This window comes from Crassostrea angulata, unplaced genomic scaffold (genome assembly GCF_025612915.1).
Source record: "Crassostrea angulata isolate pt1a10 unplaced genomic scaffold, ASM2561291v2 HiC_scaffold_1, whole genome shotgun sequence".
Classification (NCBI taxonomy): domain Eukaryota; kingdom Metazoa; phylum Mollusca; class Bivalvia; order Ostreida; family Ostreidae; genus Magallana; species Magallana angulata.
In genome coordinates this window covers 287,386-307,010 of record NW_026441566.1, presented here as the reverse complement: position 1 = coordinate 307,010, position 19,625 = coordinate 287,386, and the positions used below count along the sequence as shown (strand labels likewise).

The 19,625-nt window shown below is 39.9% G+C and overlaps 1 protein-coding gene across 5 annotated transcripts; it reads right to left on the bottom strand.

Annotated features, from left to right (window-relative positions):
- Positions 1-61: 61 nt before the first annotated feature.
- Positions 62-18,363, bottom strand: LOC128168487 (uncharacterized). Of its 5 annotated transcripts, XM_052834682.1 has the most exons (21): positions 18,261-18,363; positions 17,000-17,461; positions 16,677-16,791; positions 13,967-16,565; positions 13,254-13,355; positions 11,731-11,832; positions 11,511-11,572; positions 11,141-11,182; positions 9,880-9,979; positions 9,707-9,792; positions 9,329-9,376; positions 8,880-9,025; positions 6,851-8,706; positions 6,649-6,808; positions 6,464-6,540; positions 4,553-6,363; positions 4,124-4,407; positions 2,958-3,132; positions 1,447-1,510; positions 901-1,000; positions 62-579 (listed from the first exon to the last, which is right to left on the bottom strand). In XM_052834682.1, exons 1-21 carry the CDS (start codon positions 18,273-18,275, stop codon positions 535-537), a joined length of 8,451 nt encoding a protein of 2,816 aa, XP_052690642.1. In that variant the 5' UTR covers positions 18,276-18,363; the 3' UTR covers positions 62-534. The 5 variants fall into 5 exon arrangements, with proteins under 5 accessions (XP_052690642.1, XP_052690640.1, XP_052690643.1 ...); XM_052834680.1 differs by having other exon boundaries at positions 6,649-8,706; XM_052834683.1 differs by lacking the exon at positions 9,329-9,376 and having other exon boundaries at positions 6,649-8,706.
- Between the last annotated feature and the right edge of the window lie 1,262 nt (positions 18,364-19,625).

Genomic DNA, 19,625 nt, shown 5'->3' with positions numbered 1-19,625 from the left:
TGCTACTCATTTCGTTGAAGTTATCCCAATCATGGTTTATTTACAGTAATAACATTCAAGATCATAATTACAAAAATAATTTATTAGATAATTAATAAATATGATAATTAGATATTCCCAATCCATGGACGATAACATCCACAAAAAGACATTAATACCATACACTTCATAACTAGCTGATGTTATGAATTCTACAAATGTTCAGGAGCAGACAACTCCTGAGGGTTTATAACTAAACTCCTCCACCACTGGGCATGGCACAAACCTCATCATATCATATACAGTTTCTCTACATCTACAGACCTTCTAGATGTGTAAGAAAAAAAAGACAATGAGAAATTGGACTCTAGACACTGGCTCACATCCTAGTAAAGGCTAAACAAAGTGTGCTACACAGAATATCTGTGGCTCCGACTGTGACATCTCGGACTCTCCCTGCATGTTATACAATGTCTAACGGAGCATGGACAGATCTAGAGATATCACTATCACAGACAGCTGTCCTATACCCGCCACACAGAGTCAGGCATCTCTTTACCCCAGAGTTGCACTTTTCTTCAACACATGTCTCTGAATTCTCTGAAAAATACATCAAGGTTTTTTAATGGAAAAATTCGTTTTAAGTGACACAGCTGTATGAACACATGGATAAAATTCATTAAATATTAACATTTCTCATAACTGCTTGTTTTAGCTATAAATACTTTAAACAGATTGTTTGCATTCAAAATAAAATGAATATTTGATAGATAAGGTCATCAAGCATGAACAACTATGATAACAGAGAGTACAAATGCACTATGTAGTACTTAAATCTGTTATATTAGCTGCTATGTTAAAGATTTCAGACGATTCAGTAAGTTAGTTATACTTCATGTTTCATAGACCATCAGTACCTACCCTGTTAAAAACTTTAGCCTTTAGACGATTCAGCGCATAATCTTCCTGTGTCTTTTCTTGTTTCTTTTTCTGGACAACCTCTGCAAGTTTCTTATACGACCTATAAAATAAAACATTTCTGTCATTAAATCCATAACAAACCTAAGAAAGAATAAAATTTTACTAATGTTTAGTTGCAAAAATACTTTAAAATTAACCCAATACTGTAAATTCCTAATTAAACGCGAGGAATTAATATCCGCGTAAAATCGCGAGAAGTCCGTCTCGCGAATTTTAAAATCTCGCTTTTAATTTTGGGACACATGTAAACAACATGAAAGTAAGATAAAATTTCGGCATTCGCGATTTTATGTTCTCGCGATTTGATGGTAAATCGTTGAATCGCGGAATTAAGTACACGCATAAAATAAGGAATCTACAGTAATCAATTTACAAAACTACTTTAAAATAAACTCATTAATCAAATCAACTTAAAGGGTCTTTAGGCAATTTCGGAGATGAACTGCTTTTCCTATTAACTTGCATAAGCTGAAGAATTTCACTTACTTGGCTGTGCGCTCTTTAATTTCTTGTTTAGTGAGGGACCTTTTCTTTGGAACATGGAGATTTTCTGGAAAAATGAATAAAAATTTGTTACCGGAGTTTAATAACTTTAATATACATTAATTTTATATAAAACTGTAGAGATATATGTCAGGTTTAGGACAAATATATTCTGCTATTATGGTACATGCAATCTATCCCTCACAAAAAGACAACTAACTCAACCAATTATCTTAGTAAGACAACCGGACTGACATTCATAAATTATTCATACAGCCCACTAGCCGTCATCTATTCTGATTCATTGATTGGTCTCCATTTACTTACCACTATTTCATTGATCTGTCTACCACTTATTTACCATTTTTCATTGATCGGTGTACAATTTACTTACCACTATTTCATTGATCGGTGTACCATTGACTTACCAATATTTCATTGATCGGTGTACCATTTACTTTCCACTTTTTCACTGATCGGTGTACCATTGACTTACCAATATTTCATTGATCGGTCTACCATTTACTTTCCACTTTTTCACTGATCGGTGTACCATTTACTTTCCACTATTTCATTGATCGGTGTACCATTGACTTTCCACTATTTCATTGAACAGTGTACCTTTATCTCTTTATACATCAAACAGACTTAGCCTAGTACCACGTTAACTTACAACTTTTCCACTGACTGAGACAAACATTTTAATTTACTCTTCTCTAACAAACACATATAGTGCAATACTAGGAACAACCAATTTGAATTAGTTATAAATGTGAAAGAACTTTATATGATAAGAGTTAAATTTGGCCCCCATAATTCGCCATTTTTTAAGTGTTTCGGGTACAATAAAATGTTATCTAATTTTTTAGAAGAGTTGATATAAAAGATATTTTTCATTTATTTATTTGATTTATTTGCACTCACTGCCAGTATATGACGTCAGAAGTGACGCCATTTCTATAATTCAATCAAAATCAGCCAAAAATTGACATTTTTCTTATCTATTTACAAATGGGAAATATAGAGCGCATGCTTGAACAAGGAAAATTTTTTTGTCACTTATTAGTCTTGGCTAGATACATCTCTGATTAAAATATTTTATTTGTTCAAGAATGCGCTCTATGTTTTCGGAAGGAAAAACTGCTTGAAAACAAGCTGTTTTACGCTAAAAATGCAAAAATGGCGGGAAAAGGTTGTCTTTACAATGTCATATTTCTAAATTGTGGGCACTTGAACCAAAATGAATATTACGTAAACACATCACATACATATCTGTACTAAGAAAACAAAGAATGATAGTAAAATGATGATGTTCATTTTAGGGGGCCATTTTAGGCCCTTATCATATATAGTCCTTTGGTTACAAAAAGTTTTTTTACTTACATGTAGGGGAATTAAACTGAATCTGCAGCAAGCCTGAATAGTTATAAGTGTGTTTACTCTAACTCACTACTGCATTGAACTGGCCTACCATTATGAAACCATTATTATTTTAGCCTGCCATTTTGACTTACCACTGTAGGGGTGAGCATCAGGGTTAGCTTCTTTCTTTTTATTCTCGGAGAACAGCTGTTCTCTCTCGGCCTGCAGAGCCGAGGTCAGTTTCCTCTCTTCTGCCGCCAGTGTAACTCGCTTCTGACGCTCGCGGACGTGAGATATCGTGTTCTGTTTGAACAACTTGAATGCATCCTGAAAAACAAGTAACTCATGTGATACACAAATGTTTATGTTTGTTAAATTCCTTTACGCCAACGAGTCATTTTTGTCTCTCATATTCAAACACATGAAAATCTCAAGATTTACAGATAATTAAGATGAATTTATTCTTAATTTTATATTTTTAGTTACATTGTAATTTTGCAATTATACAAATTATTACACTTCTTTCTTTTTATTTATTGACAAAGATGTAATTATTACACATTAAGAAAGTTTTATTTAAAGAAAATTATCTCAATCTGGGCTTTACAAAGAATTGGCTCAATTTTTTTTTAATAAAAGAATCCAGGTTGATTGGTTTTTTCATCTTTATCTGTCTCATAATAGCAATGGTTGTATAGCGTAACTGTAGAGTCATTTTGTTTAGGGGTGTGTCGTATAGAGTACCCATAGAATCATTTTGTTGAGGGGTTTGTTGTATAGCGTACCTGTAGAGTCATTTTGTTTAGGGGTTTGGTGTATAGCGTACCTGTAGATTCATTTTGTTGAGGGGTTTGGTGTATAGCATACTTGTTAAGTCATTTTGTTGCGGGGTTTTGTGTATAGCGTAACTGTAGAGTCATTTTGTTGAGGGGTTTGTTGTATAGCGTACCTGTAGTGTCATTTTGTTTAGGGGTTTGGTGTATAGCATACCTGTTTAGTCATTTTGTTGAGGGGTTTGGTGTATAGCGTACCTGTAGAGTCATTTTGTTGAGGGGTTTGTTGTATAGCATACCTGTTAAGTCATTTTGTTGCAGGGTTTTGTGTATAGCATACCTGTTAAGTCATTTTGTTGCAGGGTTTTGTGTATAGCGTAACTGTAGAGTCATTTTGTTGAGGGGTTTGTTGTATAGCGTACCTGTAGTGTCATTTTGTTGAGGGGTATGGTGTATAGCGTACCTGTAGAGTCATTTTGTTTAGGGGTTTGGTGTATAGCGTACCCATAGAGTCATTTTGTTGAGGGGTTTGGTGTATAGCGTACCTGTAGAGTCATTTTGTTGAGGGGTTTGGTGTCCGGATTGTCTTCGTCTGATTCCTCCATTGCGTTCTCCTTGTTTTCTATCAGTTTTCCATCAGGATTTAGATCAAACTTTGTGTCGCGTGATTTATCGAGGTTTTCTCTGGCTACAATGTTTCTCCACTGGTTGTCATTGATTCCGCTGGGTTGCCAGGGTTCACTGCGGACGGCATGAGCCTGCCTTTCTCTGAGGGGCTTTTTCCAGGGTTTGGTTTCCTTGCCCATGGGAATGTACCAAGTTAAGCCCTCTATATGAAACAGGGAACAAATTAAAGTATGTACATAGTAATTGCACAAACAGGAAAATCTTGCATCCAATCTTTAGTCACCAGAATACAATATTCTGCTAACTTTTCAATTAAACTTGCATTATCAAGACCATTTAGTACTTACTTGGACTATCTCTCATTCTGGCAGCATATTCATCATCTGGAGTTTCGGGGGTAAACATTTTGTTTTTGGGTGGTGTCTTCATCACAAACTTTTCATACTCCGAGTCTGACTCCGGTACAAACATTTTGTTTTTTGGCGGCGATGTTGACCTATTTCTCTGCTGACCCTCACCATATGATTCTGCCTTAGCTTTCTGATTGGTCAACCTACTGGAAGGAGATTTAGATCGAGGAGGGGTGTATTCCCGCGGGAAAAGGTTTGACCTATTGGGTGATGATTTTGGAGATGGTCCCCTTTGTCCTGCAGTTTTGCCCCTCCTGGATGGCTCAGAACTCCTGGTTTTCCTCTGACTCTCTGGAGACATCAGTGGGACAGGTATCACCATGGTCTGACTATAGGAGGGAGAGAGGGACCGATTGGCTGTCTGCACTGCCTCAGACTTCATGGCTACTTCCTTGGGGCGCCTTCGCAGAGTTGGGGGGCTGACTATGATGGGGGACGGATACATGGTGCCTATGTCCCTCAGCTTCCTGCTTCTGACGGGGGAGGTCTCCAAATGAAATTTCTCCCTCACTGGAGAGCTTCTTTTTTCCTGTTTTTTAAGTTCCCTGTCTCTGTGTTTTTTCTGACTCCTTGACACATGGCCCGCTTCTTCATTGATCCTATCTTTTCTTTCCTTTGTTTTTGGTCTACGAACGATAATAATGTCACTTTGGGACTCAGAGTCATCCAATGGAATTACAGACATGGCAGATTTTTGGAATTCTCTGTTGTCCTTGGGTTTCCTGATCCGCGTCCTCTGAATTTCAATGCTGCTGTCCTTGGATGAAGTAGAATCCAGAACGTGTGGGTTGTAATCATCCGAATCCTCCATCAAAGTTGAATCTGAGTTGAGGAAGGTTGTAGAATCGTCAGACTGTGGCACTGAGGTGGTGGAAACATTCTCCAGTTCAGCAGAGATAGCTCTATCTGAGAGCTTTCCTTTCTTTTTAGCACCAAGTAACATCTCTAACTTTTGAAGTTTCTCCATCCTCTTCATCTCCTTTCTCTTCTCCACATCAATCTTGTTCTTCTGTCGCTCCACTTTGTCCCTGAGTTTCACCATCAATGGATCGATCACGTTCTTCTGCCTGCTCCTCTTCACCTTCTTCTGAGACTCGCTCATCACGTTTGGTGAGACTCCTCTACTTGACTCAAAGCTGGTGTCTTCTGGGATGGAGTACAGGGTATCAGCACTATCACCCAGTTTCTTGACCTCCTGAATCTGTACGTTTTTGCTTCCTTTCATTTTGTTCTCCTTATTTTTCTGCTTTTTCTCAGCTTCCACCATCTTCTTCTGTTTGGCGAGGATCTCTGCGTAGCTTCCATTTACTTCCTCTTCACTCAGTGTTTGCCTCCTCTTCTGTTTTTCCATCCTGATTTTCTCCACCTCTCTGTGTTGGTTCTCTCTCTCCTTTGCCTGGTTCTCTCTCTCCATCTGGGTCAGCCCCTGTACCACCCTTCTCTCCTTGACCTTCTGATACGTGCGGTCATCCAGCGCCCTCTGTACGACGTGCTTGGTTGGGTTCTGCAGTAGACTGGTCAGGGTTTCGATCCGCGACGTGTTCATGCTGCTGTCACTATGCGTCTCATTCATCTCCTGGAACTTCCTCCACAAGTCGTTGATGTTGGGCGGGATTGAGGGGTCCCTGTCCTTCTCAAGGGTCTCTCTCAGGGCCTGGGCTTTCTTGCTGGGTGGAATGGTGTCAAACTCAGCCCCTAAAGTCTTCTCCTCTTCTTCTGTCAGTAAGCCACCTTTAGGTCTATTCAGTCTGGAAAATCAAAACCATAATTTCATTCATCAAATCACATGGTAGGATTGTTAAAGGTACATGCACTTGACTTCACACAATGATTGGATGTTACACTTACTGCCTCATCATTTCTAGCTCTTTCTTGGCCTTTAACCTCTCTGTCCTTAACATATCTTCAAACTCCTCATCTGGAACCTAGAAAAAGAAAATTGAATATCTGACATGTCTACAGAAAATATTATGTCTATAGATAAACTCATCTTTAGTACATGCTGAGTTAGGCTGAGTTAGGCCAAGACTTACTTGTGGGAGCTCTGTGAAGACCTCTCCATCCACCAGGTACTCCCGCAGTTCTCTTTCACTGCTTCTATTGGCTGGTGATCTTGACCTGTGTGACCTTTCAGCTGATCTCTCCCTTGACCTCCGACCTTCAGACTGTCTGTCACCTGATCTGTCTCTTGACCTCCGGCCTTCAGACTGTCTCTCACCTGACCTGTCTCTTGACCTCCGACCTTCAGACTGTCTCTCACCTGACCTGTCTCTGCCTCGTGTGTCTCGGTCTATGGAGCTGGATATAAACATGTCTAGATAGTCCTGGCCCCTGTCCAACGGCCTACCCCTCTCCCTCTCAATAATCCCCTGCATATCTAGGTCAGATCTTTTCTTCTCAGTGGCTACATTCTCAGGTGACACTCTTTGTTGCCTTTTACTTGCCTCTGAGTCAGGTAAAGAGGACCGGTAAAAGTCAAGGTCCGATCTCTGTTGATACGGAACATTCTCAGATCCATATTGTATACCACTTCCTGTCTCCAGTGGGTGCTCATCCAAGTGTCTGCCAGGTTCAAGGGGTCGATAAGGAGTATCCTCCCTAAGTTTTGATGGCTGACTCACTGGACTAATACTAGGCCCCAAAGCAGAACAACCTGACACTTCTGGGACATCTAGTGCAGCTGGACTTGTTTTCCTGTACTCCTTGTCACTTTCACTCTGTCCACTGTAAAATCCAGACTCCCTGTGGGCCTGACTTAAGTTGGTTCCCAGTTCAAGAGGTCTTCGGTCATTTGATCTTTGACCTCCGATGGTATCATAATCATTGCGTGAATAAAACCTTTGAACATCCACATCCTGTCGTCTGTCTGACTGTGCATTGTCATCTGCCAAAAATCTGGAATTTGTTGACGTCTTTGGAAAGTCCAAATTCTGCAATCTCCCGGATCTTGAGTCCGGATTTCCTCTGTTTGGGTTGTAGGATGATCTGACAGAGAACTCGTTCCTGCCTGGATCCGTTGATTTTGGTCTGGAGTCGTAATCCAGGGATTCCCTGCCCGGCTCTAGTGGTCGGCTCTGGTACTGGGACATGATGTCCCCTAGCCTGTCGTACTGGTTAGGTGTAGATCGATCCGACTTGTCCTGTTTTTTGGTGGTGTAGTCATACATCTCCTCTTCCTGCGGTCGGCTTCTGACTATCTCCTGGATCTCCACCTCTCTCTCTCCACTTCTATGGTAGTCCTCCCCGTTACTGTCCATGCCTCTGGGCTTTCTCTCCTCCTGTGGGTGTCCTCTGTCCTCTCCCTCAATTCCTCTCCTCCTCACATCATCAATAGGGCTCTTTCTTCCATACTCAGACCCTCTATTGAGGGTTGCTGGTCGTCTGTCCAAAATACCCCTTCTAACTTCATCTTCCTGATTTCTGGATGAGTAAGGAACACTGGTTCCATCAGATCTCCTATAAGATTCCCTTGACAGCGGCTCTTTCCCCCTCTCCTTTTCTTCCACTGACTCTGTCCAGTAATCCTGCTGTTTCTGCTTTCTCTGCTGCATTTCATTCAGTGCCCCTTGAAAAGACGATGAAAGATAGGCAGACTGATTGGGGGGAATGGGTGATGGCTGGTTGGATAAATCCATCAATCTTCCTTTTGTGGCTGGGGATGAGGAAACTTGCTTTCCCTCTGGGCTTAAAGAAACCAGGTCAGTCTCTGACCTAGATTTACTTCTCACAATGTTATCAGAGCTGTTGTCTTCACTGGCGTGTGCGTGACCAGAAAGTTTCGAAACATCACGCACGCGTCTGGGTGTGGCGAACTGGTCGCCGGGGTCAGAGCGCGTTGTCATTGACATCCTGCTGTCTTCATATAGAGCATCCTCTGTGCTGCGTGGGCGATCAGTCCATGCCCCGGCGGTGGAGTTCTGTCCACTTAGAGGGTTGCTAGCTCTGAAGTGGCCACTTCTATTGGAAGGATGATCACTGCCAATAGAGGGTGCTCGGTCTGTTGCCATGGGAACCCGACTGCTGTGTTCTAATCCACTGTCTCGCATGAATTGACTGGATGGGTTGATGCCTCCATAACGCTCTCTTTCATCCTAGAATATCAACTCTCCATTACTAAATGTGTGCACTCATGTACTGGATTATCTCTCATGATTTTTTTGTAGCGATGCAGATGTTCATAATGGGATAAATAATTGTTTTTGTGATTTATGATGTTAGCTTCCTACAATAGTTTTATTTCCTAAATATAAAAAAAAAATCTTACCATCACAGATTTTTCCTCAATAGTTGACAATGCGTCTTCTACGACATCATTACTTCTGTTGCCATAGATACCGGAAGATCGGTGTCCATCCTGTCGACTTCCCAGGTGCTGGGACGGAATATAAGGACCCACCGCGTCATCTGACCCTAAATAAACACAAAACTCAGATAGAACGCACTCAGACAGAATACAGGGTAAAATGATCATTACAGGGGCTGTACTGGGGATCAGAAGATTGAATTTCAGTAATTTTCTGAGGGTTATTGGTGGGGAACACTGATATACTTTCTATGTTAATTCTACTAGATTATACCAGTTGTCCTTATTTCATACACAGTACACTTAACATCTAATGTACAAGACAAAACCCATCAGCCAGTGTTAACAAAACTATAAAACTCAGAGGGAAAGACAGTTAGGACATATCAGCTGTTAATCATATCTGTTACCTTGACTACGCGACAATCTACTTCCTCGTAAATATCGCCTGATGGAGACTGAAAGGGGACAGAGGATTAGTAAAGTGAATAAGTGAACAGTGAGAAACTCCTGCTGCTTCATGTACAGTTCATAGGAATCCCTGTACATATATATATCATTACCAATTAAGGATATACATAATTAGACTAAAAAAATAGATTTAGGGATCAGTTCAAGATACATGCAGATAACAATATTTCTACACAGTAAAGTCTAAGATACAACATGCAAGAATATTTTTCTGAACTAAAATTGGAATATGTTATATCTGTATAGCAAGCCAAAGAGTACGACTGTGAAGCATCATAGGTGACGGGGTTTGGTGCGGTTGTGTGACCTTAACCTACCTGTGTGGGTGCTCTCCATGGTGGTCACGCTGTCAGCCACTGAGTCGTCTGTTTCCGTGTAATACACCTCCCGACTCCCCGGGGGCCTGACAAACAAAACAACACATAACATGAATGTGAGACACATTTACCATCAATTTGACAACCTATTGATTCAGTGTTCATCCCCTCACCTGTAGGGCCTCAGTTTGGGTCCCTCTCTGCGTCGGGATACGCTGGAAGAACTCAGGTCCGAATCTGCTGGGGATGTCCCGCCCATTCTGGGACTGGTGTCTACCAACACAGGATCGTTAGAGTTAGAACATCCAATGTTAAACAGACAGCAGGTCTGTGTTCAAAGGGTGAACCAAGCTAGGTCTGACATCAAACACATCGTGTATTAAAGCCCTAAATGTAAACTGTTTGCACTGTTCATAACATAAAAACTCTAAAAATCAAATTAGTTTTACAGAGAGAACATATTGCTTTGCTTTTGTAAGCGAAGCATAAGTTGTGAATTGTTAATTTGTTATCAATGTAAATTCAACACAATGTGAATCTAATTAGCTCTGGTAATTAATCTCTCTATTCATCATTCCTCTAATTATTGACAGCCTGGCCTGTAGGCCATCTAGGGCAGTCATGTTCTCTCCTGATTGGCAAGATTGTCCATTAATTCAAACAACACAACTGTGAATTCTCCAAAGCATTAAACAACAACTACCCAGTTGTTCTACTTGCCTGCCTCAGTGCATCTGATCTGAACATTTCTTTCTGTTTTCTATCTCTATACTTTTATTAATTTGTTTTGAATTTGTTTTTTTTATTATCACTATTTCTTTAAAGTTTTTTCGCTTGCATTTCTATTATCACATCTCAATAATAACACTATATAAATAACTATTCTAATTTGTTTGTCTCATGCTTACATTGAAATTCAATTTAATTGGAAAGAATATCATGAAAATATTGAATTTAATTGGAAAGACTGATTGATACATGTTCACGTTTTTAGATCGCTGTTGATCACAAATCAAACTCGTTAGTCCTAATAATGTTGTTGAACAAACATATATTGTTCAATGTAATTACACCTAATTGAAGCGTAATTAAATTGCTGTCTTTTGCGTCTCCAGTTAACATCTGTGTACTTTCTGCCCTGTGGCCATGGTTACATAAAGGTGAAAAGATCATGTGAGTATCATAGTACGTCTATACCTAGCACAAACAACCAATGAAAATACAAAACTCTAACAAATTTAATTTCTTAGTCAGTAATTTTTACTTGGACATCATTATTATTGTCATCACAATCTGATTGACTTGAATCCAATGATGATTTGTTGGAAAATGAGGCAGAAAACTAGACAACTTGTACAGTTAATGTAATTAGAACAGTGAACGCAACCCAATCAAACCAGTGACGGTCCAATACACAAAACATCAACAGAATACCTCGTGTTTTTGGTTTGTATGGCAGACGTCGGCCGATTCCAACTAACGAAATAATAATTCAAATAATTCAAAATTTGCAGCAGAAATAAAACACGTGGAAGAATAAAACGTAAAAGCCTACAGTCATATACTAGCAGTGCATAGTTCACTTGATGAATTACGTGAATAAATGAAAAGGATGCGTTTTATTTTTTTGGTTACAGTATCAGGTCTGATGGGAATAAATCAACATCAGATAATATATTTCATAGTTCCCAGTATCCTGAAATATAACTTTATTCTATAACAAAATTGATGTAAATGACAAATATCCCACATGGACATTCATGTATATCCTAGAAACTTGACAAAACAAGAGGAGAGAACTCACCAGGCGGGGTTCCCTCCAGTGACCTCTGATCAGGGTTCTTGGGTCTGGCTCCACTCTCACCTCTGTTATAAAGGTAAAAATACAAGTTATTTTGTAAAATGGTCAAATATTTCACAAAAATAAAAACTTCAATAAAATGATCAAATCGAGGCCTGTTTCTTGAAAAAAATAGCTTTGATTTTCTTTTATGCAATCATCTGTACATTTTAACTTAGCATACCTTGTTGAGGTCAAGGGTCGTGACCCGTTTCTATCATACATAAGGTCATGGTCAGGCACTATAGGTTTGTCATCCTCCGATTTACTTCTGTTGTGTCCTTCCCTATTCAAACAGAACAGAAATATTTAAGTCATTTTCCTTTTTCATTTAGTGAGATTAGCACTTTATACAACAAGTTTTAATTAAGAGTAGATATAAATGTTGGTTAGTTCATTAAATAGTTTAAATTTTGTTTTTTTTACAAATAATGCTAATGTGATAACATGCATCAATATCTAATATACTGATAATCAGTTGAAAAGCCCTTTAAGCCCAAAAAGCAAACTAGACTAAGTAAGACAAAAAGAAAACTTAAGACAACATTTCATCTTATCCATGGAACGATAAGACACAACATTTACTTCCAAGGGAGCATTTCAAAGTGATATTTTACAGCGATCAACCAGATCTAATTTCTGTCAACACAGCTGTTCCTTTTGGCAATGCAACATCACTGTTACAAGTTCATTAGTCTCTAAAACATGGAATGGAGACTGAGGGGGGTTCCCCCATTGTTGTTATACATCCTTTACAGTTGTTGAGATGTTATGAGTAAGGAACTTAACCGGATTCAAAATTCAATATCATTTTTGAATTCAAGAAATCGAAATTATATCAATAAAACTGTTTTATAATAGAAATACTTAATTATTGAAAAATATTTTCCGGAATAGTAACTGTCTTACAGTATAAAGCTGTATTTTATATGAAATTTGCAGTGGGTCCTATTAGGGAAACATGTTTTGTTAAAAAAAAAAATTTTGATTTTTTTATTTTTTACAAGAGAGTAACAGTATCATATACAAGTATATACCTACATAAAATGTACAGTATATCTATATATAAATTTATCACCATTTAAAATGCTGTTATTGAATAAATATATAACACCTTACATTTATAGATAGTGCACCATAGAGACAGACAGACAGACAAATGGCCTGAGAGACAGACAGACAAATGGCCTGAGAGACAGACAGACAAATGGCCTGAGAGACAGACAGACAGACAAATGGCCTGAGAGACAGACAGACAAATGGCCTGAGAGACAGACAAATGGCCCAAGAGACAGACAGACAGATGGCCTGAGAGACAGACAGACAGATGGCCTGAGAGACAGACAGACAGATGGCCTGAGAGACAGACAGACAAATGGCCTGAGAGACAGACAGACAGATGGCCTGAGAGACAGACAGACAGATGGCCTGAGAGACAGACAGATGGCCTGAGAGACAGACAGACATGCCCTGAGAGACAGACAGATGGCCTGAGAGACAGACAGACAGATGGCCTGAGAGACAGACAGGCAAATGGTCGAAGAGACAGACAATGGGAGATAGGGAGGGGAGATAGAGAGTCAGAGGTCTTGACATAGTGCATCTAGAACATGCCTAAACTTGTACTTTTAAATAAAAGTAACACTGATCAGATGAAGAAATGACTCACTTAACTATCTGTTTTACATTTAAAAACACTTGTTTTACCTGGTTCCCCTTCCCTCGGGGGAGAATTCTCGAGGATCACTATAGCGACGTGGCCTTAACTCTGTAGGGGTCGTATCCAAAGAGTTAAGGAAAAATCTGTGACTGTAAAGTGAAGTGCAAGCAGGCAAGTTAGCAGGTACAAACACTGACACTAGATCATGCATCAACAGTGTGAACACATTACACAATAGAGCAGTATCTCAGAAGTTGTAGAGAGGGGAGGGGTCAACATACAAAAAAGTACTTGTAAATTGTATAAAAAAAAAATACTTCTTTTAATGGAATTTGATAAGAAACCTCTTATTCTGCATATGGAAAATTTAAGAAAATCACAAAAAAGAATTATGGGTAACTTAAATTTTTTGCCCTTACAATTTCAGTATAAAAAGTATTATGTTCTAGGCCTGAACCTTGAAGAGAGAGTACCCTGATATACTGCTCAGCTGACCTAGCAAGCAACTCAGTCTGCCATCAGCTCATACCAACTGAACATACACATTACATACTTAGAAACAAGCATTCACATTTACTGTCACCATTTTACATTCTGTCACCAATGTTAAGTTTTTAGATAGTTTTTTTTTTTAGCAATCTATAAAAAATTTCACACAAGCCTCGTTTTCCCCACATTCTTTCATTACAATAGTGCAAGGTTTCTGTGAAGGTTTATGATATATACAGCAACTTGTGAGCATGCATGCCAGAAATCTTACTTTGAAAGGGGGTCCATTTCTCTGGGGTCTGCATCCTCCCTGACCGCTCTCCCTCTGTCTGCCTCTGATTGTCTCCCTTGATTTTCTGTGGGGGGCCAAGCCTCCTTTTGGGGTCCTCCCCGGTTCCTCTCAGCTCCGTACAATGTATAACACTCCAGCACGTTCCGGTTTGGAGTCCTCAGCTCAATGCTGTGATTAAATGTCTGCTCAGACATTTTCTGGAGCTGTGAGGACAAGAAGGTTTTGGCATTCCCCAGAGCACTGAAGGGCAACCCAGTCTTAAAGGACATTTCTGACAATGCTGTCTTGTCGAGGTGGCCGTAATCCAGCGAGCTCATCTGGGACCACTCCAGCTGCTTCCTGATGTCAGTGTCCTTGGGAGCAAAGCTGCTGTCTGCTGAGGCAAGGTCATATCCATGGTAGCTAGAGTCCATCCTGGGCAGGTCGGCCATCTTGTCAATGAGTTTCCTCTCTTCTTTGACAACGTTCTCCAGAATTCCTGTGGCCTGCTTCTGAGGATGTTCATTGGTCAGGATGTTGAACACTCTGCTAGCGAGGCCCGATGTATCCTCCTCAAACTGAGGCTCCATCGAGGAAGGCCCCCTTTTCTTCTGGTACTTGGCAATTATTTCCTCAACATCAGTTGCCACATTACTGATTCGAATTTCATCAATCTCTACCTCCAGCTGGTCAGACACGACGTCCGATGTATCGCCACCTTTCTCCGTGTCATCGTTTGACCTTTGACTGGATTTCCCTGATGACTCAAAGCTTTTATCTACAGTGCCTGGACTACCCTCGACAGTTTCTGTGTCCGATTTCAAAGTCCCTTGAAATCTGCCGCTATCATTGTACCCAAGATCTGCTCCGTGGTCCCACAGTAATTTCTTGCCTCCGCTCCTACTCTCAGTCTCGGACACAAAAGATTTCTCACTGATTTTGAGACTATCCCTGAGTGCCTCCCTATCTCCTGAGGCATCCATTGATGATTCATGATTGAGGTGAACAGGCAAACTGTTCTGGATTTCCTGCAAGTCTCTCTGTAGACGCGAGTAATCTAGAGCAGCAGATTCTTCCCGTCTTGGGAGCTCTTTTGTCTCCACATATGACGTCCTCTGTAGGATCTCTTTCACCTTACGATCCAGGGAATCCTCCGATTTCTGGCTGTCCTCTGATCCATGTCTCGTGTGCTCTTTAGCTTCTTTCTTCCTACTGTCCATCTCAGCACCAGAGTTTGTTTCCATGGGAATAGGTTTGAAAGTTTTGCTGCTTGGTTCACTGGCTGCAGACACATCTTCATCAGGTCTTACACCGTTGGCATACTCTGTTCGAGCTAAGAGCTTGGCCACCTCCTCACCAAGAGACGACCTTAAGCTTACATCAGATGTCATAGACTTTGCTGATCGGGTTAGATCTTCCTGACCTGAATTGCCCAGAGTTGGGCTAGGTGAGGACAGACCATGATACTGTGACCGTACCGGAGAAAACTTGTACTTTGGGAAATTTTCCCGATCATCCAAACCCAGTGCCTCTTTGTTATATAAGCTCTGATGTAGGGAAGATCCAAGTTCATTAGCACTGCTTAAAAGTTTCGCTACTCTCTGTGAGAGTCCATCTTCTCCTCCACTTTGAGACAACCCCCCATCCGACAATCTCTCCTTCAAACTTGAGGTTGCAGCTTCCGACTTTACTCCAGGATCTGAGAGCCTTTTTATTGTTGGATTCTCAGTATGCAGGTTGCTCAGTAACCTGTCTCTCTCATCGACTGGCAGGTACTCTCCAGTGTTGTTCTTCCTGGATTCTGAACCTTTTCTCGACTCATGCACAGGGGCTGGGTCTCGGGAGGATGTCCTCTTGGCGTACAGGCATTCATCAGTCTGACCCAAAGGCTCCGGTCTGGAATATAATTTCTGCTTGGTTCCTGAGTTTGTTTCTGAAGCTTTGCTTTGTCCTGATCGAAGCTGCTCAGCGGTAATGGAATCTTTCTCTACTGCAGGAAGCCTTTCTTTAGGTTGGCCTGACTTGTTTTCTGAAGAGTACAGAACATAAGAAGCAGACGGCTGTAGAAAGTTGAGCTCCTCCTCTCTGTACGAGGACTTCACACTCCCATGTCCGGAGTCTGTAGCACTAGGACTGGATGGGGAATGTCTATTCCTGTCAGGGACATTCCTGGAGAGTTGTTGTGCATAGATTTCATCCAGTTTATCTCCTTTTCTTAATGTTTCTGAATCTGCCATTGAGGCTGTAGTGGTGATAGCCGTTGGCACAGTGGCACTCTCGCTGACATTTGATCTAGGCGTATAATTGTTATCAGATTCAGTGGCATACGGATTCCATTCACAATCAGACAGTCCTGTCGCGGATTCCGGATATCTCGCATACACTGCTCCTGACACATGTCCTGGATTGTCCCCATCAGAGAGACTGTCGCTTTCTCCGGATGCCCCTGGGTACTTTGATGGAGAGAAATTTCCTGAGATGAAATCCTTTGAAACCTCAGAGATGGCGGAAGTCAAAAACTCTTCAGGGGCACTATGGTGGGGCGAGTCGTCCTCTGATTGGTCTCCGCCAATAGCGTACTGAGACAGACTGAGGTTTCCTGCCAACAAACGATAAATTTACCACATCAAACACAAATATCCTGCTGTAAATTTGATGAGGACACACCTGTAGTGTTTCTATTTATACTCATTTGAAACAGTTTACTTACCCTCAGAGGTCTCTGTTGTTTCGGATTTCCATCCAGACCCTTCATCCGATGATAATCCGCGAACTGGGGAAGTCTGACTGGAATCCACATGATGGCTGTCATTAGTAGAACCAGTCTGGAAGCACAAGAGATTACACAACTGTCTAAACTAATTCTGTCATATTAACTGTAAATATCATGAGCATAATTATTTTCCATAGTAGATACAAATGTTTATAAATTTTTAAGAATGAAAAGCTTAAGGTACAGTTTCTGTTCAAGCTCATATTTGCCTGATACAAAAGTCATCATCTCCTCAATTAGATCATAATTATTAATATTACCCGATTCATTGGGCCAGAATCAACAGATGATCTGCAATTGCCATCCATATTGTCTGAAATCTTGTAAGTACTGCCTCTATTGGGATTAACAGTGTCCTTTAACTCCTCCTGTCCATCACAGCTGGGATGATAAGAGCTGCTGCCATCAAATGAGAACTGAGACAGGGATGCCGATTCTAAATCTATGGACACCTGTGAAGACTGGTCAGAATGGAATGACAGTGAACTCCTTGCAGATAAGTTAAAAGTGTGTACTGACTGTGGTTTCTCTTGTAGGTTCAGTCGAGGGACAGGGCCAGGGTTGATGGATGGATGGTACCCGAGCCTGCTGATCTCTCTTGGTCTGTAGGTCTGCTGGGGTAAGCTGAGCTGACCTTGTGCTGACTGGGTGAGGAGATTAAGTGTGTCACAGTCCTCCTCCTCCTCCTCCAACCAAGGATCACTTGGGAGTGAAAACCAAACCTACAAGAATCATTATCTTCAGTAAAAATAATGCTCAGGGCTGCACAACAAATTTAGTTCTACAAATAAGCTCAGTGCCAATTATAAAATAATTTAGAGCATTGAAAATAGTTCAATTCTAATCTTATTTGCTCCCTGCATGCACTTCAGATAATGATCAATCAAAAATAAAAGACTTGTCATTTGTATATTGATATAGATTTAACAAATCATTACTTAATGTAAATGAATAATTTCTTTCAATGTAATTTTAAAAGTATATGTCAAAATGGTTTTTGAAACTTAACTCAATATGTAGGTCAGCATTACCAAAGAAAAAGAAAAAAAAACTTCCATGCATGATGTACAGATCAAAGCACAGCAATCATTTTCATTGTGTGACTTAATTTATTCCTCATAAACTGCTTGCTATAAAAATTTCAGAACAAAATAATCTTCACTAATGTGTGTATATGTACACGCAAGTACTTGTTACACATTTTTCAACAATAGATCACTTCCAACCTTTAAATTGTTTAACATGAAAATCATATGCAATGACACCTTAAAACAACAATTTTTTTCTGTTTCATAAACGCTATAAGTAATGAAGAGAATCGTGGTGTTTTTGTACACTTACAACACAAACCTATGTGATTAACGATATGTCCACCATAAAAATAGTTGTAAACTAACAACTGACAGCGGGCAACATGCCTGAACAAGAAATATATACTGAATTTGATTGGGGGTGTTGCATGCGTCTTGATCTTAACATTGAGAGAGTGTACATTTTATGAATTATAGTTTATGTATGCACCTGTCTGCTCGCCATTTAACGTTTTGATACAACAAAAACGCTTAAATTTTCCTCTTCTCTTATCATTTTGTTTTGAAAATCGGCCGCCATGTTTTCTTCTCGCGAGATCTTTAAAGGTATACGAGACCTCAATGAAGGAGGGATAATATCAAAACGCGTTTTTTATTTAAAGAGGTGATATGATTTATCCGTATATATGTAATTTATGATAATGTAAGGTTAGGTATGATGGTTAATTTTGTTGACCATCCAGCAATCAACCCCTATTTTGAAAGTACCAAAAACAGCTGAAAAAGGAGAGAGAGAGAGAGAGAGAGAGAGAGAGTCCAAATATCAACTTCCAAATATCAACTTTGTGATTATATTGATCAACAAAATTTAATAATCTTGATCAAAGTGCGATATCCAATAACAAATTGTATTATACATGTATATCTGTGTTACTGTGTATAGTAGGATCATAGTAGGCAAAGTATAGCACTTCAATTTCACTCCTCATTTCCTTATTTTCATATCAATTTTTTACATACTCTCAAAAAAGTGGGGGGGGGGGGGGGGCAACTCCATGATACTTCAATTTTTTATATGTAAATTTAAAAAACAATTTGTTGCTGCAAGAAAAGGTGGTGGGGGGGGGGGGGGGGGGCAGCCCTCAAGCCCTTTTGAAATTTCTAGATCAGCGCCTATGCTAAGTTGGATTTATATAATGATTGTCTTTTAACCCTTTAAATTCATTTGATTTTGAGAGTGAGCTGATTTAGAAGGAGCTGATTTGAGGAGAAGATTGTTCAGAATGTTAAATTGGAGTTTCTTTTTAAGGTACTTCACTACACCGAGTCTTAAACTTTTTAAGACACTACGTCACAAGATGGCGATTTAAATGTTTTGTTAAACTGTTTGTATCAATCGATTCAGATGTATATCGTCATAGCTCAGTGGTTAAAGTATCAGGCTTGTGAACCGCAGGTCATGAGTTCGAATCCACCTGAGGCTTTTGTTTATGTTTACCGAATGGAATTTTTGAAAACATCATTTTTTATCTAAAATTGCACATTTTTCGCCTATTTGACATACGTACTTCTTATCCATCATGTTTTCTATCATAATCAGTTAATTTCCTGCTGATTTGAGAAACTATTTCACGGTGTAGTGAGGTACCTTAAATCCTTATCACAATAACAATCATATGAACTGACACAATGAAGCCAAAACGACAAGGATTTATAACTATACTATAATGTCCCCGCCAAAAGGCGATCACCTTCAACTTTACCTATGTATATATTATCCCTGAATTTGGTATTTTTTTAAGCTGACATGGGCAAAAATCGTCTGTCTGTACATGTCACTATTCACATGTTTGTC